General features: G+C 39.1%; 2 protein-coding genes across 2 annotated transcripts; both read left to right on the top strand.

The window, feature by feature from the left end:
• Nucleotides 1-24: 24 nt before the first annotated feature.
• Nucleotides 25-14,373, top strand: LOC112570787. Its single transcript, XM_025249412.1, is given in 6 exon segments — nucleotides 25-809; nucleotides 811-1,119; nucleotides 8,703-9,120; nucleotides 9,412-9,582; nucleotides 10,414-10,604; nucleotides 11,006-14,373. Coding segments are annotated over 6 exon segments (1,380 nt in total). The 5' UTR covers nucleotides 25-719; the 3' UTR covers nucleotides 11,207-14,373.
• An 830-nt stretch (nucleotides 14,374-15,203) lies between these two features.
• LOC112570921 (BRO1 domain-containing protein BROX-like) lies at nucleotides 15,204-22,502 on the top strand. Its single transcript, XM_025249638.1, is given in 12 exon segments — nucleotides 15,204-15,361; nucleotides 15,724-15,927; nucleotides 16,685-16,780; nucleotides 17,177-17,249; nucleotides 17,549-17,572; nucleotides 17,574-17,655; nucleotides 18,440-18,529; nucleotides 19,343-19,428; nucleotides 20,123-20,204; nucleotides 21,323-21,473; nucleotides 21,711-21,870; nucleotides 22,120-22,502. Coding segments are annotated over 12 exon segments (1,254 nt in total). The 5' UTR covers nucleotides 15,204-15,260; the 3' UTR covers nucleotides 22,225-22,502.
• The last annotated feature ends 54 nt before the right edge of the window (nucleotides 22,503-22,556 follow it).

Below are 22,556 nucleotides of genomic sequence, written 5' to 3'. Positions count from 1 at the left end.
TAGTAGAGATGGAGAATGGGGGGAGGGGAGAGAGAACGGATGGGATGGTGTCGGTGCCTATCGTCGTACCCAGCAGGCCCCGCACGGGAAATGGCGCTTTCTCTAGTATTGCGTACCTATAGATGAGAGAGTGCCCGCCTCGCTTCATGCCAGAGAGTTCTTTGGCGCGCGTGTGTGTGCGGCAGGGCGGGGTGTTTGTCTTTTTCTCTCCGGAACGTGCAGCAGGCTGCGAGCTCTTCTGTCTTTGGTGCTCGACAGTCCTGCTCGTGTGCCAGTCTGCTGCTGAATCCGTGACCCGGCGGCTGAAGACGTGGTCAAGCCAACACACGTGTTGGATTGTAATTTGTTGGGCTTTGCGCGTGCTTGTTGTGACAGACAACAGAACGGTAAACTAGTCAAGTTCAGGTGCAAAACTGTTAATACTAAAAGTGTCTTTATTTTGTTTACAGGAAAAGACAATTAAGTATTTAATATAAGAGGAAAAGTGTGAAAAAAGACAAAATATCCGTTTGCAAAAAAAAAAAAAAAAAAAAAATTATGAATTCGTGCTGAGATAACTTAGGTTCTGTCCACGAGCTTTCACGGAGTAGCGACAAATCATCGACACCTTCATCGTTACATCAGGCATGGGCGATAACTTATTTGAGACATAAAAACCGCCCTCCCTACACTCAGCCTCGAGCAGTAGCTTCGTACCGCTGCTAACGGGACTAACACCAATGGAGCCTTCACCTTACGACAACGTGGAGTTCGGCCCAGTGGGCCGCAAGTCAGGCACCGGGACATGGCCAGGGCCCCAAGGGACCCAGCAGCACGACGACGACAACAACGACGCAGCAGGCTTCTCGCTTCAGTCCGCAGCAACAGCTGCTGCAGGCCAAAGATCGGACAGGACTGGTCGGTGCGAAACTCGAACCGCTGGAGGAAACGGTAGAGACGGCGGAATCCCACGATCAGCGCATGCAGGCCGTTAAACAACAGGCTTCCTCCATCGTTTCTCCTTCGTCGTCTTCTCAGTCATCATATTTTCATCGCGGTGGTACTGGCCTCGGCGTCGGTGGTGGTGCAGTTGCTGGTGGTGGTAGTGACGGAGGAGGAGTGAAAACGGCCAACAACGCGGTAAGTTTTGCCGGTCTTGAGAAAACTAAGTAGGTCGGCATGCAGCATGCAAGGCACGCGCCATCGCTCCCTCTCAGTAAGAGAGAAACTAACTCTTTACACTCAAACAAAATATCCAAGTATTTGGAGCTTTCAGGATAAATCCACATGCCTTCGTCAGCAACAGTTTAGGTTGAACTTTGTTTTCTTTACGGGACGTTCTTCGCTGTACTTCGGGTGGAATGGTTCAGGAAGAGAATTAGCAGTGACCGTGTCTGCACCGGTTACATTTGCAGGGAACAGCAGGGAGCTTTCGGTTAAAGGCCCAGCGCAAAACTTAGTTTTTTAATCAAGTGAGCTTCAGTTTGTTTCAAGTTATTAAATTTCTACTTTTTTATGTCGGCCCAACCTTAATGCTGTTTTGTAGTATGGACATTCCTTCCTTCTGGTCGTCTCGCGTGCATTTAGAGAATTCCGAGAAATAAGTGAAGGGAGGAGAATAAAGATCATTTATCCATTTGTTTAATCGATCAGTTGGTCATCGACATCCACTGATCAGGGTAATTAGGAAGTTTCGATGCATAGTTTTCATATGTTTCAGTATGCATAGCTGAAAAATACAAATATCATGTGAGAGACTCATAACAAGATAAACAAATAGGTTATTTATATGCAATGGGCTTAAAGAGGTCAAAAATATACATAAATATGTATACATGCGTATAAAGGTATGGACATTTACTTTATGAAGGATGTATAAGGAAGACTTTAGGGAAGGGAACATGTTCTATGATGTTTGATTGATTGATTGATTGATTGGCTGATAAGCCAGTAGGTAAGTGACAAATACTTGTTAAGTCACACACTGACATCTTTGCCATCGTCTTTAGTTGATAAAAGAGAAACAAAACTAACAGTGATTCATCTAACTCATCGTCACGAGTATCTTCATTATCCTCGTCATGTGCATCATATATCGGGACTCATGTCCCTAACACAATATTCTTTATGCTAAAATTTGCTTAAACGTAGGGGTCAAAATAGGGTTAATTTACACGACAATTATGTTGACAGCGTGAGTCAGAGAACTAGATATAATTCAGAAACGGGAGGGGAAGGGCTGATGACCAATTAAGGCATATTCTGGGAGGATTAAGAGGAAAGCATGTCCTGCCCACCTCCACCACCAACCTGCCAACATCCCTGACATTATAAGACAGCCTGACAAATACACAGCAATAGGCAATCGTGCTTGACCCCTGAACTTTATATGTTGATATAGGTCGTATAGAGGTAGAGGTTAAAAGCCAATATATGTAATCGTATATATGACATTTGTGATGATTGGTGGCAGTTTTTCACTCCCTTTGTGATGTTGCGCCCGCCTGCTTTTGATTGTTTTGTTTCCAGCCCCACCCACTCATACTAGTGCAATGCATCAAGAGGAAGACTTTAATTCAGGATTAAAACTAAGCCCCGGCGTTCACATCCCTTGGATCCTTTAGAAATTTATTTTTCTTTGCCATCTGTTGACCTTGAACGAGAAGTTCTGTGCCTGCAAATGGTCCATGTCTGGCCATGATAGTAAGGAAAGTATAAATACTAAGGATTGATAAGACAATCAGAGAGATAGCATCTAGCTTTCGGGTGAAAAGTTTGACTGTTAGAGGCACTGGGGTTAGATTAGTGAAGTCTAGTCATACCGAGTGTAAAAGAAGAAAAAGCAGTGAAGAAGATAGACACCCCACCTCAGCAGATATATATATATATGTGTGTGTGTGTATAGAATGGTTACTCACACAATCTCAGAGCCAGAGAAGGGGAAGCTGTTTCCTCAAAACCCCGTTCATCAATCAAGAAGTACAGGGAAGCAGCAACATTTCTCACACAAGGACCTTTGTGATGTCATTTCCTCTCCTCCCACCCCTGTGCTCTAAAGCCATTACTGTGATATGGATGGCTGCAATCATTTGCATGAAGCTCTCTACGGTTGCATGGAAGTGTGTGTGCGAGCGAGTCCCCCAGCTTCTATCGGGTAGACGTCCTTGCCACTAACGGGTGGATCCAGTCTGGATGAGTAACGTGGGAAGGGCCAAACTGTAGTAAACAAGTCTGTGGGCTGGGCGATAGTCCAAAGGGTACGACAACTCCTCAGAGAGTTCTTTTCGGTCCTTGCGAGAAAGGGGTGGAGAAGAAAAGAAAGCAAAGTACAGTTTTCAGTAAACAGGAAACACGAGAAACACCGCCCGGCATCAAACCTCCTCCAACACCCTGCACTCTCCACACGGGTGCTGGCTGGCACAACCTGCTACCCCGCTGAAGATGGAAAGAACCTAGCTGCCAGTCAAAATATTCCTGCAAGTGAACACCTGTCTCTAATCGCAACACTTCGGAGTTTAATCTTCGGCTCATGGACTTCGTCAGCGAACTTAATCACGAGCATCGGAAGAAACCAAGCCACCAAAAGAAACCATTTTGTTAGAAGAACACTGTTGAAAAAACAGAAGACACCTCTGTGTAAGAAAACAGACTACAAACCTCGTATTATTTGATGGATCAGAACTAACAGACTGTATTTTTTTGTTGCCAACTAGTTGTGTACATTCAGTTCTCCCCCAAATCACCCTTCCATCATTCTCTTTCTCCCTCTGTCTGCCCTGCAGGCCTGGCATTATGCCGCCAGGTTCCACCCCCAGAGCTAGAGAAATGGCAAAATGGCGTGAACATTGTGGCTCAATGTTCGCCTTCAGCTTTACTGGTCCTCCGTTTGCAGATGATCATGATATGAGTCACGTGGTGCGAGAGAAACAGCCTGGGAGGGGTAGGGAGGGATAAGCTAGGCGGCGCGCGCTCACTCACACACTTGTACACACAACCACGCACGCACGTGCACACGTGCAATCTTGCTAACCCCTTCTTTCCTCTTGCATGCTTGTACTATCCGAATGTAATCGCCGACACGTGGCGCCATATTTTGTCTGCCCTCCGCCAGGGGTTTGCAGCACCTTAACAAGGTCGACTCTGCCAAATCTCGATACAGAACGTGCAGAGAAACAAATCACACAGCAGTGAAACATAAGTAAACAATGCGATACAAACTATAATGTTATTAATTATAAAGTTTAAAAAATGATTATCTGCGTCTCACCCCAGGCGAACAGAGGTCAGGTGCACGTGCCGCAAGACGCTGACATGATGGTTAAGATGGAGCAGTCAGCTCAAATCATAATAAAATAATTATGAACAATTTCGTTAACCACACTGATTACTAAGCACGTACATGTTGTGGACACTTAGTATGTTGCTTGCTGGTCAGTTAGTTAATTAATAAATTAGTTGGGGTGTTATTTGAATTTCGTAGCACTTTGTTTTTCCAGATATGCATGACATTTTGATGGGATTCCTTCTCTGTGTTTGTTTCGACAGAGAATATTTTTGGCAAAGAGATTGGTCTTGCCCTGTGTTTTGTCCTGCATGACGGTTTTAGTTGTTTGTACATGTGTTCTGAAAGCTGCTGACAGCGCTGCACTGTGAGCTCCACACGGTCTTGTGCACCTGTGCAGAAAGATACAGCCTGCCATCGAGAAGAACTCTTGGCCAAGTTCCACGAGACGAGATCTGAACCCAGGACAGCTAATCCTCACTGTATCGGTGACAGGCTAACCGTTGCGCCACCTGACAACCCAACCTAGGACAGGGCGATGATGAAGGGAAGGAAAGAAGAAAACCCTGACAAAACCCAAGACGAGCAGCTTTGTAAGCAGTTATTAACCCAGACCTCCACGATCACCCTTGGTAACATGACTCACCGGACCTCGTTTGAAGATCAGAGAAAAAATTTGAAAGGGGGGAGATAAGTGTCAGTGGTGGGGGAGAAGGCTTTTGTCGTGGCTTTCAAAATCGATGTTATGTCGAGTAACTGTATCTGCCTTCATGAGGTTAGAGGGTTGGGTGGGGTGAGGAGGCGGAGAGATTAAAAAAAAGACGAGAGGAAAGCTCAGAGGAAAACGCACGCCTTAGTCGTCACTCAGAATGACTCAGAAAGGGTAAAGGTTAGCGAACGGGAAAAACGAAAAGCACGATAGAATATATTTGTTCGTACAAACTTGCTCTTCTCGTGTGTTCCCCAAGCTGTGCCTCGTTCGAAAACCGAAGCCAGAGAAGCGTAAAAAGGTGATGGGAAGAGAAGAACAATCTCGAATTAAATAGAGAAACATCCCTGACTTCTAAAGGTTGGTCCACATGTCTGTTATCGTATTCACCATTAACCTAACGTCAGCCTTTGTTGACTCCGAAAATTAGGGTTGCAGACATATTGGTAATTACTGCATCCATCATCTCCGTGTAGCTGATGTGCCAGACATCTCAAAGGCCATGACCTCATGACCTCTCTCTCTATTGTATGTGTGTGAGAGAGAGATTTTGTTTACATTGGACAGAAACTCTTTGCGTTGCTGGACAGAGGTCATCTTGCACAATTGACTGCCCGATGGTCTCCTTTAAGCTTCAATTCTAACCCTCTTTCCCTTTCCTTTCACCTCCTCTACTCTCTAGGAAGTTGTCTTTTGTCTGACATCCTCCAGTTGTGCACGCGGATCTTGTCCCGGATTTTTCGTCCTTCTGATGACAAGAGTTGGAGCTTCTATTGACCTGTTACTCTTACTTGTGAACACTGAGATTTATTTTTCGTGCAACCTGACCCAGACGCTCGATGTTTGCGTCCACTGGGCTCTCGTAACCTCTCGTCAATGAAACTCTTTCACGCGAGATTTCGCTTCTATCTGCTGCCCCGTGCGCGATGCTGAAGACGCGATAAGGTCGTCCTGCATGTTTACGTGGATACACGGCACCGGCATTGCAGCATGTGCCGAACCTTGTCCTGCAACAGCAGCTACAAGAATGTTTCCATTGAGTAACTCTTTGCCAAGTCTTCTTACACACAGGGGATAGGTGGGGGTGGGTTGGCGCGTGAAGCAAACGTCTGTAATATTTTCTGCTAAAAGGGTGATTACATATTTAGGACACGATAACCGCCAATCACTTTTGGTGCAAGGGGTGAGACATGCTAGAAATGTGCCACGATAAACACAGTAACAATTTTATAAACAGCTGAGAGCATCGAATAACAGTATTGTAACGAAAAGATATTTTTATACAAGGCACAAAAATCTATTTTTGTTTTACAACAAACAGGTAGTTTTACGGGATTTTTTTTAACTTCTGAAGGCCAAAAGAAAGTCTGTTTGGTAGAAAATAACCCTTAACTGTTTCTGTGGTCACCGTCACTAATCCAAAGTTTTATCCCCGTATTAATCTGCCTGAGATTACTAATACTAAGCGTTTGCTCCAATGCATTGTTACAATTGTCTGAATAATACAGTCACATATTTATAGTGTGGAAACGACATTAACTCTTTAACTCTGAGAGTTTCTTGCTCAACCACTAAGTAAATGTAGATTGGCTATAAGGTTATATGCGATTGAAGTGTAATTTAAAGAGTTAATAGTATGAGTAGTGGGGAAACAGAACTTGCTGAACGGAGGGGCAGGAAGAGGGGGAAAAAACCTACCGTCAAAGACAGCCAGAAGCACAATAACCCTACACGTGCAGTTATTCAGGTGAATAATTAGTCCCCGAAGTCTCACCCCGAAATGCACAGACAGCAGCAGCACTGGTATGACCGGAAGTCATCAAGTCTGAAGAGGAGAGCGTCTGCGACAACCGGAGACGACACCAGCCTGCTGGTGACATTCATGTTTCTTTGTGGTTGAGAAACATAGACCCAGAACATTCTACTCGACACTTATTGTCATGTACGTCACCAACGGCCACAACACGAGCTGGAGGCCTTGCGGATCTCTGAATGTAACTCGATCACATTCCCCTTCCCTCAAAATCCGGTCTGTTAGCGAAAAAATATCCTTTTATTCGTTGTTGCCGTCTGCGCTGGGCGACCGTTACTCTCGTTAATTTTTTTCATGGATATCATCCTTCCATCTTTAATGTGGACCCTTATTCTTCCTGGCACTATGCCCAATAGGATGCATGGATATCTTCGATTGCATGATATAGCCCCGTCATATAATTAGTCATGGTGGGTTGGAAAGGTCTAGCAGTTTGCTGTTTAAATAAGCATGCCAGTGAGAACAAACTCTCTTGCCTTTTAAAACTGTTGCTGCTATGAATTCCCTTTGCTGGAAGGTCGTTGAATGTATGGACCGTCATCTCAACCAACAAAATATCATCATCTAGATAAATTACTTTGCTATGTGATGTGATTGCAAATGGCTACTATGCATGTGAACTGTGTAAAGTATCGCTTGTTGTTGTTGTTGCTGTATCCCCTGTGGTCGCTAGCCATGACAGTTTTTTTTTTTTAAATTCTTTTCTTAAAAAATATTTAAAGGTCTAGTAGGGAGCAGTTTTATTTTTATATGACAGGGTTGAGTTTGGCACACAATAGTGTTTCCCCAAGTCTAAGTGAATTGCACTTCTTCACTTTTAAGACGAAACCCAATAAAAAAATCGCTAAATGTTTCACCTCTCCGAGACCTTATGCTGTAAGTGTTGTGACTCGGTGCATGTGTATCAGCATCTGCTTCTGCAAAGAACGCGTGGAGACTAGGCACGTGCCTTTATGTGAAAACCATCTGACCCGAGAAGTCGACACGAGAAGGGAGAGAGAGACTAGAGAAGAGATGGGAGAGTGTATACGAGAGTATGGAAAGGAGAAAGAGAGAGAAAGTCACTCTATTTATAAATAGAGAGAGAGATGAGACAAAGATGTGGGTGGAGTTGAGAAAAAAAAATGTGATAGAAAAAAGGAAAGGAGGGAAAGGCGGCAAAGCGGGAGTGGCTGAGAGTGGATAGTTGCTATGTTGTGCTGGTGGTACATTACCAGAGCTGCAATAGGAGTCGAGTGGGGAGAGAGTGTAGAAGAACTTTAACGCAGCGCCGAACGGAGGGGAAATCAGTGTCAACGCACGAGAAAGATGTGTGTATAAACTTTAAAATTGAAAAAACTCCACTTAGTGAGAGATGATGAAGCGCTGCAACGTGAGGTAAAATTAGAACGCGGATGTCTAAACTTTAAAAAATAATGTTAATGAGTTTTACACGCACGCAAATCAAACAACAGGACATGAGAATTTGCATTCATGATCCATTTAAAAAAAATTCTCCCACTGAACACCACACTCCTTCCTAAAAAAATCCAATCTTTTCGTACATATATATGTATATGGTGGCAGTGGCGGTAGCGGTGGTGGTGGTGTACTTGGTGGTATAAAGGGAAGGGAGAAAAAGAAAGAGCTTTTTTATTAGCCTACGTAGCTCACATTTGTTTTCGTGAAAAATGAATGAGCATTCTTATCTGTTTCTAACGCAACTGAACTATTTTGCATTAATTAAAAAAATTGTATACAGGCCTACGCAAGTCCGTAACCCATTATGAAATTATACAAATAAATATATCATGCTAGAATGAAAGGAAGAAAAAGAATTCTGAACATTTTCAGAAAGTCTAACCACAAACAGCCTTTAATAAAGAAGCATATACATACAACACGAAGTATCATTAAATATTACATGATCTGTTCTCTAGGTGCAGCTTCTGTCAATGTCTGCTGCGCCCACCAGCAGCACGTCATCATCGGTAAAACCGTCTTCGGCTTCAACAACAACGACGACAATGTCTTCAGGTCTCAAAACCACCATCAATCCTGCAGCCGAACAACCGAAATCCACGTCGAATGCAGTGAACGCTCCAACATACGTCCTGACGCAGGTCGGCGAGGTGAAGGACAAGACCGCCATCCGCAACGGCGACGACGACGACGAGTTCAAGCGCCATGACCTAGACCCACCTTCGCGAGCAGCCTTAGAAACCGCATATAAGATGCAGAGAGAGTTCTACAGGCTCAATTCTCGCATTCTGGATGAAGGCACACTGCTGAAACAAGATGTTATGGACATCTACCGCAAAGCTGGAGAAACATTCTCTTACGAGCAGTTGCTGCAAGGTACGACAACTCTTGCTGAAAGAGTTTTGTCCGAGTTATCGGCCATTTGGGCAAGATTTGTATAATAATGATAATAGCATCAATTTGAAACTGTTGAATCGTTTGTGCTGCTGAATTAAATGTTTATGCTGGTGGTTGAAGCGATGAATGTTAATAATTATTAGTTTCTTAAAATACAACACAACTGTGTCGCAGAGACACGAGATGTAGATATTCCGTTCATAATTATAACAGAATTATTTATATATAAATGAAGGGTGGTCTATGAAGATGCTTTTCTTGATGTGTCAGGGATGCTTGAAGACGGGGAAATGCTGCTCCTAGGCGGATGCTGGCTGCACTACATGCACGTCGAGTTCAAAGATGAGACAGGGGAGAAAACCGTGAGACAGCCATATGGGAAAGGGCGGCTGTGTCTGACAAACAACCGTGTTCTTCTGCTGTCAGCTGAGATTTATTCAGGTTTGAATTTGAACTGTACGCTATTCCGATCCTTGTGTGAACTGTTGTGCTTGTCAACAGAGTATTTTCTCCGAAAGATATTTGTTTTTACATTAACGCTGAGTCACAGGCATATTCTGATTGGCATCTTTTCATGGTTATAGAGACTTCAGCTCAGGCTAGTTCGATTTTTAAAAAAATCTTTCACTTGTAATAATATATACACAGGATTTAGTCCCCAAGAACTTTCACTATATTTAATATTGATCTTATTCAGCAAACACATGTAGCACCTATAAAATCTAATACTTAGTGCACATGTCACATTAAATCTGTCAATTACTTTGAAGAATAGGTACAAGTGCATGAACATATATCATGCAGGTATATGAGTGTAACAGTAATATCTTGGCTTGATAACCTTAATTATAATTTCAGACACTTTACCCACCTTGGACAATTCTCTTGGATTTTGCTGATCCCCCTCGGTCAAGACAATTATGGACTTTTTTAATTGTATTTAACTATTGAGTTAGTCACTGTAGTTTGCATATTCATAGGAAGTGGCTAGCCAAGAAGTTTGGGCACTTGCATCTGAGACCAAAGACCTATACACTAGTCAATGAGGCGCTGCATACTTTCTCCATATGACCCAGCTTTTCAAGGGGTATATTTATACATATATATATATAGGGCAGGGGGAGGTAAGCTGCCAAAGGAGAGATAGGCACAACCCTCACACTAACAACTGACTTTCTAATGACAGAAAGCTTATAAGACTGCATTCATTTCTTCATCTACATGTGCTTAAATAGCATGTTTTTAATTTTTCATATTTTTGTTTTATAATAGATGCAAGTCTTGAACCATATGGAGACCCCCAAAAGAAGGGTGGCTACAAGCTTGAGGTATCAAAACGCAATGCCATCATCTTCCGCAACATACCACTATCGTGTTTCTACAGTGCTGAGCTTGAGGTCAATGTGGGCACATCTGCGCAGACCAAAATCACAGCACGACGGCGGCCTTGCTGTTGGAGTGCTGTAAGTTATTATTTTTATTCGCAGAGAGCTTTTATTATACAATTAGTGGCTACTCAGAAGTTCAAAGTTCAGTACAAGTTTATTGAAGCCATATTATTTTAATATTCTACTTATTTGTGAAAAGATTACTCACAGGTGGTGAAAATAAGATTTTAAATTAAGGAGATGTCTTTAAATTAATCTAAAGTGTGCATCCATCTCTCTTGTAACACAAAAGTTTATGATGGTCTGGGAAACATAATTCAGGATATACATAATAGTTGGAGGTGAGAGTAAGAATGTAACTAATATAAAACTTGATTATGAATAAAGTGAAAAATACAAAATTCATTAAAAAAAAATAGGTTAAAAGTTAGTGAGAATTTGAAAAGAAATATGGGCAGAATCTGGCTTTGTTGCAGTGCACTTGTTGCTTCAGTAGCTGGACCTCGACTCCCCCCATGACTCGCTCTTTCAATGAGCGAGTTGTTCGCATGGGGGTGGCTTTGCCTCCCTGGGGCACACATGGTTTTATTGTAGTTCATCTTGATCCTGGACAGTCACTGACTACTGCACGAGACTTTGTTGCACAGCTGCATCAGCACTCACCACACATGCACTGAGTTGCTGCCCATGGACAGTGTGGTTAAGTGGCAAGACCAGAGCAAAGTGATGTTGACAGTAAATTTCTTAAAGAATTAGAGATTTGTGATGCTGATGCAAATAGATCTTGCTTGGGTTGATTTTTATGCTGTAGACTGGTGTGTCATCTCTTCATAGTGATGATGCCAATAGACCACTTTGTTTTCATATAAATAAAAAAAACATGCATGGCTTTTGTAAAGATTTTGCATACCAAGTTTTAGAAATCTTAATGTCATTTCTCAAGCTTGGACAAAAGGGCATGCTCTTAAACCAGTGTTAATAGTGTGCTATATGCAGCAGGAATTGTAAAACCATTTCACACAGTTATTTACATTTTTGACATGTGATTGCAAATATATTTATGTTTTTGTAGCATCTTTGCTTGTTGCAGCATGCCATGGGGGTATATACATGTGCCAAATATGTTTTGCACACAACACTTCCACTTTGACAAATGTAAAGTTTTTTAATCAATGGATAAAAACAGCCAACACATATGCATATTAAATGAACAAAATAACTAATTTGAATCACACTGGTTTAACCGTGTCTTTCATACTGTGAAAAAAATGTAACTCTTCTTTTCATGATTATCATGAACATCAAATGTTGTAATTCTTGTAGTAGAGTATTTGTCATTAGGAGGATAAAGATGGATGATTAGTAATTGTCACATTCTCTGATTATCCAGCTTAATAAGTGTGCAATTCCACAGGATTTACTTTGCTCTTAGCCCCTCATTTTGCACAGTCATGGTTTTTTCCTGTCAGGTGAGGCAGTCAAGTTTTTTGTGCTGATGTGATAGACGCACACACAGTGAGACACACCTAGAAAGATTTTACAATTTGATTTTTGTATAGTCATATAAATAAAGCCATAGCAAGCTTTTTCTTATGTGTATTCTGAAAGTTCAATGGTTAAGTTGACCATTTGATGATTTGACCACTACATCTATGCTCTATTCAACCATTAGTATAACAGATCATAATCATAGTATCCTTTATCTCAACCTTGATTTAAAAAAAAAAAGATTTCTTTGCACCTTTGGTAGCTTTTTTCAGACTTGAGCTTCATTATTATCGTTATTGGTTGACCATGTGTCAATCTGTTCTCATTCATACTGTGTGTATGTGAGAGAGAGAAAAAAAATTGTAAAACACAAAAAGAGCAGCATGATGCTCTCGTCTAGAAATTTTAACTTCCAAGTGGAGACTGTGTTGTTAGGTGCAAAAAAGGTGATGCTGATACCTTGACAAGGCAGTGAGCATTGCAGCGAGATTCCAGATGTGCTTGTCCAGGAAACTCTTTGCAGAATTTCAAATGCATTTCCAAGATGACAATTTTTCTATGCAGCGAAGTAGTAAATAGTGGTCTTAGGGTTGTGTACTTTTGATTTTGTGTTTTTGATATTATTTCATAATTTTAAATTTTTTTTAGGCAAAATTGAAAATGCTGTGGGTGTGTGCTTGTGTTTATTCACAAGTGCCTTGACAGGGTTGTTAATTTGATGGCACAATGGCTAAAGCACCTGTCACCGGGAATCAGGTGTTGTGGGTTCATATTTTGTCTCTGACATACCTCACAGAATGTGACACCTGACACCTGACATCAGTGGTTTTCTCCGGGTCTTTGCTTTCCTCCACCCTGAGTTTTTATGTCTGAGAGAAGGACTGAGTGAGTAGTTAAGATCTGAATGATGTTTAATAAATTTGCGTGATTTGTTTGATCCTATTGATAATTACACTTAAGTGTGTGCTTGTACAACTTCGTGTAAACACCTCAAGCCCACCTATGTTGGTGAGGTAAAGCTCTCCATAAGTAAACGTTTCTTAATTTATACATTTATTATAATAATAAATGTGTGTGCTTTATAAATCCACTTCGTTATTGTGCATTATTTATGCTGATGGTATATTAAATCTTATAGTGTTTCTTTTGCAATGCTTACATCATTTGTCAATTGAAATTCTTAATTCTTACCAGGTCTAATATAGGTAAATAAACAATGTAAGATGGGTGGGGACAGAATAAATTAACAAACTATGATTAATATATTTGGGGTAATCTTTTGTAAAAATCATAAATAAAAAAAAGCCAATTTAATACTATCCCAACACACAAAAAAAGCTTATAGATTCCTAGATAAAAAGCAAAATGGTAAATACTGCAAATGTCATTCGCATAGAACATTTACAGTCTGATGCATGGTTGCCTCCTTTTGCACAGGCCATCACATTTGCTGTTTGGTGTGCAATCTGCGTTACACAAAAATTCTGCAGGAATTGCATCATGAGCAAATCTTTGTGTTTTACAATCTTTGATGTAATCTAATAATGCTGATTTCACTCTATAATGATTAAATTGACTTGCTGATTGGCTTCTGTTATATGTAGCTGCATCAACTCAGGCTATGGTCAACTATGATTATGGTGGCAAAAGTGGCAAATTGACCTGAAAGTGGCCTCCAATTTCATAAACAAAATTCACATTCTGCCTTCTACCACTGGCATTCTATTTTTTGACTAATTAAAGTCGTATTTTATTTATCCCTTTTCTATGTAATATGCAAATAAGAACAAATGCATGCCTGTATAGTCAGCTCACATTATCATGTCATGTACTATTATAAATGCTGCAAACGTCATATTATACATTTTGCAACCATGTTACTTATGAACTGCTTTTTAATTAGTTTTGGTTTCTAACGCGTTAGCGATTTTACTAACGTCTCAATTTGAAATAGATTTACGAATAGTTAAATTGTACCTTGACTTGCATTTATTAGTAAACTTCTGCCAAAGTTTCATATATTTCTTACATTAAAATTTTTCTATTTATTTATGCATATCTATTTTTTGAAATTTTACAATCAAATATAACAATGAAGAGATCGAGTTTGCATATTCTAAACAAACCATAGTCAATTTTAATAAGGAAAAGCAGTCTATGAAAAACATTAATTGTTATAAATAATAGCTGCTACCTGCATACAAAATGATTAAGTGCCATATGCATTCAATTAAATGTTTACACTACATGCATTTATCATCCTATAAGCTAACTTTGATCTGTACTTTAAAAAAGAAATCATTGAATATGGTTTTGTACAATGCGAACGTGAATTTTACTGAATAAAAAAAAAACAGTTCTTTACTTTGATGTTTATCCATATTGTCCATGTACTATATGTGATATATAGTCAGCTATAGTCTGTGTGTGTGTGGGTGGGTGGGGGGTTCCACAAGCAACAAATCGAGTGAAAGTACTGCTCATTGCTGGAAACAGATTGAGAAACTCGTTTTAATTTTAAACTGATCTAATCAGTGAAACATGGGCAAAGAAAACGCGACGATAACAAAGACATCACAAATATATGGGCTCATCCTGACGCGAGCTATATATGTGTTTAAGGGATTATAGTCATGAATTTAGGTTTAAGTGAAACTTTCGTCAGTGGGAAATTTTATAACACGAGATCGACTAGCATTTTTGTGTGTGTGTGTGTTGAGACAACTAAATAATGTACGTGGATTCGTATCAGGATATTTTCTCGAAATTGCATGCAAGGAAATATTGCCGCTAGTTACAAGGCCTCAGACTTCTATACTATAGTCATGGCAGAAATACGCCCTAGCGCTGAATGCGCGGTCTGAGCACGGACGTGTATATATGGTCAATGTCTAAGTCTGTGTACCGGGGATTATTACAAAATGATTCATCACGAACTCATGGATTCACGACTTCGATTTAAGGATTTCGAGAGGTTGGGTGGGGATTGGAAGGGCTGACTGCTTTGTGTTTTTAGATATAACTTTCAAAGCAAGCAATTTCTAAATAATATTTTTTTAAATAAGATACATAACAAAAAGTATAAGAAACAAATTAGGATTGTGTGTGTGTTCACGAACTTGCATTACACATCGACGGTGTGTGTGTTCCCTGGTTACAACTTCCGCTTGACGTCATGATCATGGGACCTTGAGTAAGTGAGGGTGACGTCCCTTAGTGTTCATTTGCTTCTAAACAAATACAATGGCGTATTGGTTCCACCGGAATCCGTTGAAAGCGACTACGCCTGTAACATTTGAGTTACATGGCGTGTCTACTAATGATGTCACAAGGAAGATATTCAGGTACACGTTTTATGCTTCGTGAACTTTTGTTAAATTTTATTTGACTAAAAATTACAAACAAGTTAATTGTCGTCTGCCACTAGTATCCTGTTTTTAATAACATTATCGTATACGGAAATACCAGTCATACGCTCGTATATATATATATGTAATGTTTATATAAATAAATAATATTTATAACAATATTATGTTTAAATTTGATTTAACAAAATACTGCCCTTAATGAGCCTGAATATATATAAAGATCATATGAGATCATGACGTACAGTTATAAAAGGTAATATTTATGTTATGAAGAAATTTCTTGCTGTGGTGTTCAAGATAATTGTTGACAGGAAAAACTTGATGAATTTCTGTCACAGTGATTTGCGAACAAATCGGAATAAGCTTCTTGAACACCTGACTGACCCTAACCACACAGTGGAAACCATGGAAAAAACAGCAAATGAATACTTTTCTCTTCTTCAAGGTCTGTACATGGAGATTGATTCAAAGGAGCCAGAAAATAAGCTACGGAAAGTGTTGGCATTCAGGTGGACAAACACACTGCTCGGGAATAATGCTGTGTAAGAATATTTTGGTAATTTCAAACAAATTGAAATGTGAAACATTATTTATTATTTGAGGAACAAATATGATATCAGAGGGCCAGCAATAAGCATTCAGTTTCAAATAATATGCAACATCCAAATTAGACAGAGCTTCAAATTTAGTTTCATTTCCCTAATATAATAAAAGTAAATATCCATTTGCCTGTTATCATTGGATGTAGTTCATTAATGGCACATCGCTCCCCTCCCCACTCTACTCTGCTCAACCAGCTCAGCTCCTCTATTTTAGAGAGATTGTACTATATAACTCTAACAACATAATGAAATAAATTTGATTCATATAAACAGCTGTCAGTCATCCGTCTCAACCAACAAAGGCCAGATCTATGTGTGACCCTTCTCCACGATCCCCCTTCATCCACAACACCCAAGAATTTCCTCAAATAAGTCACACTTCTAACTGCTCTCAATCAGTGAATATTTTTTTAAGAATCGCCAAAAGCTACTTCAAATCAAAAAACAGCAAGAATAAACAATCTTGTAGCTTTTTTTGTTCAAAATAAATCCTTCCAGAGGATACACACTTCAGTTTCAAACAATTCAGTTTCAAACACTGCTATCCAATTAAATTATTGTCTAATTTTAAGATTAGTTTTATTTAAATACTCCTAAAAAGTCAGATGGAAATGAATTAGAAAATGATATTATTTATTGCATCATTATCTTTTTACAAGTATGTCTGTTGAAGAAATATAATTGTTTTGATGGACAGGGAGGCACGGGATGCTGTGTTTGAACATGTTTCCATGGCAATCAATGTTGCACTGTGGTATACAAAACATGCGGCAAAGCTGGCTGCAAAGGATGAGTAAGGATTTAACTTGTTATTTAATTTTCAATTGTTTTAGACATTTTTGTTGTCTTGTAAAGTTTTATTTTTAAATACATTTCAAACTCAGTAGATGTGATATTTTACAATATATGAGAGGACCTGATATAAGAGACCACATTTAGAATTATTATCATATATTATAAGACTATTTTTGCACAATTAAAAGGTTGCTTAGATTTTTTACAGGTCCTGCTGCTCGTGTTTGATTTTTTACTTTTCAGTTATTATAAATACTGGGAATGTTGACAGATTATGGGAATTATGTGTTTGCTATATAGCATGCTAATAATCTGCAGATATGATATGGGAAAGTATAGCTCTGTTGCTACAGTCATAATATTTGCTGATAGTTAAGGTTATATAAACCTTTAGGCCTGACATGGAAGAAGCAAAGGCAGTTCACAGGTGTCTTCGAACAGCAGCAGGAATTTTTAAGTTTGTGAAAGTAAGTGCAGTGTTTTGTGCCATTTATTTTTTACATTTTGCTTTTGAAAACGTTTTTGATTAGAGATCAAAAAACGTCTTTGTGCCTAGATAGTTTTGACTTTATTCTAGGTCACTGTAATAGTCAGGACTAAGCAGACAATGAAATTTTTTTCTTGCCCATTTTCAAACAGTTTTAAGACACACACACACACAAATTTGGTGAAATATATTGTGTTGAGAAACCTGATCCACAATAGTGTTAGTAGAGTACCTCAAGGTTATGTTGTTATTTTCGGGTATTTGTTGACATTTTTACAGGAGACTTTAGTGCCAAAATTGATTCGATTCTTTTGAGAGTGGCACAGACACAGACACACGAGTGCTAGATGCTTACATCAAGCAGTGCACTGCAGAAGCTCAGGAAGGTATTAGACATTTTTAATAAAGTATTACAGTAATACCTCCTTATTAAACCTTCCTAATAATGACCACCTCTTAGTTATGACCCAAAAATTGTTTAAAGATGCATGTTGCTATATAAACGTCATCTCTGTTACAACTCCCTCCCCAACCCGACACAACCAACAGTTTGTGCTCTTTTAGTGAATCTTTATAGGGTTATAGAGAACTGATATTTAGAATACTGCAGTTCCGTCCTTAGTTTTGTTGATAGATTTTTGAATTGGAATAAAGAGCTGTTGGTTTATAGCAGACACTTGCACTATTTAGAAATTGTCATTTCTATTGTTCTTTATAAAGTTAATATTACTGACATGAAATTGTATACATTAGAAACCATTTTAATTTCATGTTTCCTTTTTAAAATGTTGGGTGTTTTTCAGATCTTGATTTTGTTTTTAAATGTATTTTTTTTAAATGTGTGCAAATACATTGCCAACATCTTAAAGTAACTTTATACAGAAAATAATGAATGGGAGGAAACAGACTGATAAGCATTTGTTGGTAGTCCAGTTTTGTCTGCATTATTGTCCACTACAATGAAGCCGATTAGGCCCACCTATTGCTGGCACTGTGTTACCAAAATAATTGCTTATCGTGGGTGTAAGCATCAAACTTCCTTGAGATTCAAACATAAAAAAGCTCTTTGAGAAAGCAAACAAGATTGCAACTTATACCTCTCTGTTTTTCATTGATCTCCGTGCTATTGGGTTAATTTAATGAGATCATATGTTTTTTTCCTTTTCAAAGTCACTTTGGCTAGAGCAGTTGAGCTGAAGCATGCCAGTGGACTTGTTGCTGCCCTTGCTTATGAGACATCACAGATTTACACCGATGCAGGTTAGGAAAAGGTCATATCTTATGTGGAAGCATTGCAGTATAATAAATATGATGTTGAAATAAAAATTGTGCCAATGCTTGGCATGATGTGCCACTTGTTTATATTGAAGGATGATGTTGAAGGTTATATGACATACACAGCATTATGTAGACATCTGTCTTTTTACCAGACCACATGGTTACAATGGAAGTTCAAAACATGTCAATAACCACACATTTGTCTGCTGCCCTCACAATTCAAATGCTTTCTTTAAATTGCTAATAATAATTACACTAGAGATGATCCATCATTACAAAAATCTTGTCATCAGTGAAATGATGACTGTATAAAAGAGAAGGAATACTATCCTAAGCGATGTTACAGTTTCTAAATGGCCAAATACAGTATAATAGTCTTCTTAGACAGGCGTACATGATCATCTGACCACTAGTCAGTTAAGAATCCTTTAATCTAATAATATGACTCTCAGCAAATAATGAGTCATATTGATGCAGAAGTGTGTGATATGATCAATGATAATAGCAGTATTGTTTATACAAAGTTTAGAAGTTATTCCATAGTCTTTCATACTTTTTTTTAATTTTTGTGCCTGAAGGTATAGGATTTCTAGAAGATAACTCTATAGTCATTATGGCACTGCCATCTTTGACTAGAACAGACAACCACTGTGATGTTCAGTGGCATGTATGGGCCTGCAGGTTCTTGCTGATATTTTTAAACAAAATTTATGATAAGTCGAGAAAAGCAATAGAGAGTGAGAGAACTAACAAAGGCTTCAGTCAGTTTAGTATTGCACTTTGATGTCATTACAGACACTGCTCTTTCAAGCCTGGATGAAAAAGTGGTTGGCAAGTGGCGAAAGTATTTTCAGCTCAAGTCCAGCTTGTATCTTGCTTGTGTGAGTCTTAAATTATTTTTTCTGTGTATTTGTTCATTTTGCATTGAAATGGCACCATTTGCTAAATCTTAGTGCTGTAGTGTGCACACTTTTAGTAAGAAATGTATATGCAGTTTCTGTGTATCTCTGTGCAAACAAGATGACAGTTTCTGTGACTATTTTTTTTTATATTACAAAGTCAAACATATGAGGATTGGCATAGATGTACTTGTTATTTTTAGGTACATGTAGTCGACAGGTTCAAGTGTTTGAGATCAGTTTGTTACAGATGAAGGCTTTAATCCAGAAGTGCTCTTTAACGTAGCACAAACAGCACTTAAACTCAGAAAACTAAGATTTATGTTTGCTTGATGAGAACAAATGACAGTAACAAAGCATGAAACAGGCATAGGACTGAACTCTGTCTAGCCAAAGTGAAAACAGGTGCAAATTAAAGTGGTACTGGTACACTTGAAGATCATTAAAACTTGCAAAAATAGTACCATGAGAAACAATACTGGGAGGTGGAAAGGGCAACAAAAGAAGATTGGATGACAAAAATAGAGAGGATATAACAGCATGTGCCCAGTAAGGCTAAGAGAATAATAATGTTTTTAATAATATATTTCTGGGAAAGGGAAGAGAAAGTGATAAGAAAATTAGTTTTGTGCTTATCGTTGTTTGATCTATGGTTCATCTATATGAATGTATTTAGGCACATAGCTACAATGGTGAGACATTGTTGGCACAAGACAAATGTGGTGAGGCCATCCGTGGCTTGCAGGAGGGTGTTAAAAGTAAGCACTGTCTTTTCTTTCACCTGATTACAGATATTTTTTTTGATAATTTGATTATGTCATGCAGCAGTATAAGGTTTAGGTAGAAGGTTGTCACCTGACCTTTTTAGGTCGTTGGGGATTGAAGTGTTGACCTCACTTTTCTTGGATCCAACTTTACATCTCCTCTCCTATGTTATTATACCTTCCCCAAGCTATGGAGATAGGTAACCATTTCAACCAGCTAGGTTGACTGGGTGGTATGCTGCGCTATTTGGTTATCAAACCAACAGGCCTCTCAGTCTGGACACCAGCACTTTAACTGCTCAGCTATCCACTTCCCCTACAACTGTGTGGGAGCCACCAAAGCCTGGTGGTTAGCATGCTCAAATTTATCAGGTCACTGGTTGGAGGCTTGATTGGGCCTATGGTGGGAACACTATCCATGCCCACCCAGCAGCTGCATAGCAGGTATGGGTTTATGTCAAGATATAAAGGCAGCAGAACGAGAGGGATGGTCTACTTTCCACATGTTTTAGATGGTGAACCATGGACATTAACTACCCCTACACCCTCTTGACACTCTTCTACCTTTACCTTAGCAACAGCTTGTGTAGCAGTTGATTGGCAGTATTAAGCTTGATGCATAAACATTTACATGATGATACACACACATATACACATAGTTCAGAGACAGTACAAATAAGAGGTCGATGCACATCAATCCATTTTCTAAAATTCTGTTGCTTTTGTTATTTTCATAAGTAACATTTATTTGCAGATTTAGATGCGACTTGATCTGCAGGCAGAGAATGTTGAAAAGCTGATCTGTGTACAAATTACGAGTAATGTGCTAGCATCTTTGAAGCCACAGAATGTTTTTTTTTCAAATATACATTTGGCTAGCAGCACTATTGCTGTATACTTTTTTCCCTTTGAGGATTTAACAAGCCACACTTGGCTTTGAAGGATGTAAAGTTATGACTGTTGATGGTGGTATAACTAGAGTATAGCTAATATTAGGACTCGACAGTATTGGACGTTTATAAAAAAACTTTTTTAAAAAGACGGATGGACCCAAAAATTGCTAATGAGCTGTCTGTATGTAAACAATAAAGTTATTTCCTTTGATTTTATAGTGTATGAGAAGGCTGAGCTCTTGTGTAAGGAATATGCCGTCAGCAAAGGTGCAGGCACGACAGCTCGGCCTCAGAATCATCTGTTCTTTCGTAAGCTGGGGCCAGTTATCAGGAGGACACTGGAGAAATGTGAGCGAGAGAATGGATTGATGTAAGAAAAAAAAACACCTTTCTTTTATTTATACCATATATTTTTATATGGGAAGAGGAGAATAGTCGAATGTGCTGTTTGAAATGGAAAGTAGGGAGTAACATAGTTTGAATATGTACCATCTGTATCAAGATATGTGAACATCATGTTGTTTGTATGGCAGAGATTTTATTGAATGAATAATTTAGTAGTACTTGAGTAGGTGTAAAGATGGATTTGTTTTTTTTTTTAATCCAGTTATCATCAAAAGGTGGCATATGACCCACCTCACCTAGAACTTAAGGCTACCTATGGTCTGGTCAGTCCCGAGGAGTATAAGAACCCTTCTCTGAACTCTGTCTGGATAGCAGAAGTGTATAACAAGTTTGACACTAGTCGTCTTCCACAACCAGAGAAGGTGAGTTCAAATGTGACAATAAATGCCTGGAGATAATTCTAATGACAGAATGTGTGAAGGATTATGTTTTTGGCCTAGCCATTCCATATGCTAGAGTACATGTAAGAACAACTTGAAACAGTGGGCAGTGATGTCGATAGCCCAGTAATCTGTTACTGACATGAAAAAAATAGGTAGTTCAAGTGAGCATCTAGAGGATGAACAGTGGCTTATGTATTTCTGATGAACAATGGGGTCCAATTTGTGCAGAAGAAAGCAGACGACAAGCCTCCCACCCTTGCACCAGTGAAGGAAAAGGAGACACCCATGTCGGACAAGGATCCCCAAACATTCAGTGGCTGCATTGTATCTTAATCATCATATTTAAACATTCAGTGGCTGTATTGTATTTCATCCATCGCCGTGCCATGTTAAGATTTGCTCTGAGCAAAGTCTTCTACTGTGATCAAGTGGCTGAGATGAAAGGTCCCATGTTGACAGCGGGAGCTAGACGTACAAGACATTTAGAGCTGTATCCAAAATAGAACTGCAGGTCAATTTTTGGGTCCATTATTTACTGAACTTTGTTTTAGCTGTACAGATAGATAGATGTCAAGTTTAGTTAGTGACGATCATAAAGCTGTGCTGGTTGATGCATGTGTGGTGTGTATCATTTTGAACATGTGTTTCTGGGTCAGAATACATAA

This window comes from Pomacea canaliculata, linkage group LG8 (assembly GCF_003073045.1).
Source record: "Pomacea canaliculata isolate SZHN2017 linkage group LG8, ASM307304v1, whole genome shotgun sequence".
NCBI lineage: Eukaryota > Metazoa > Mollusca > Gastropoda > Architaenioglossa > Ampullariidae > Pomacea > Pomacea canaliculata.
This window is presented reverse-complemented; position numbering and strand designations above follow the sequence as displayed.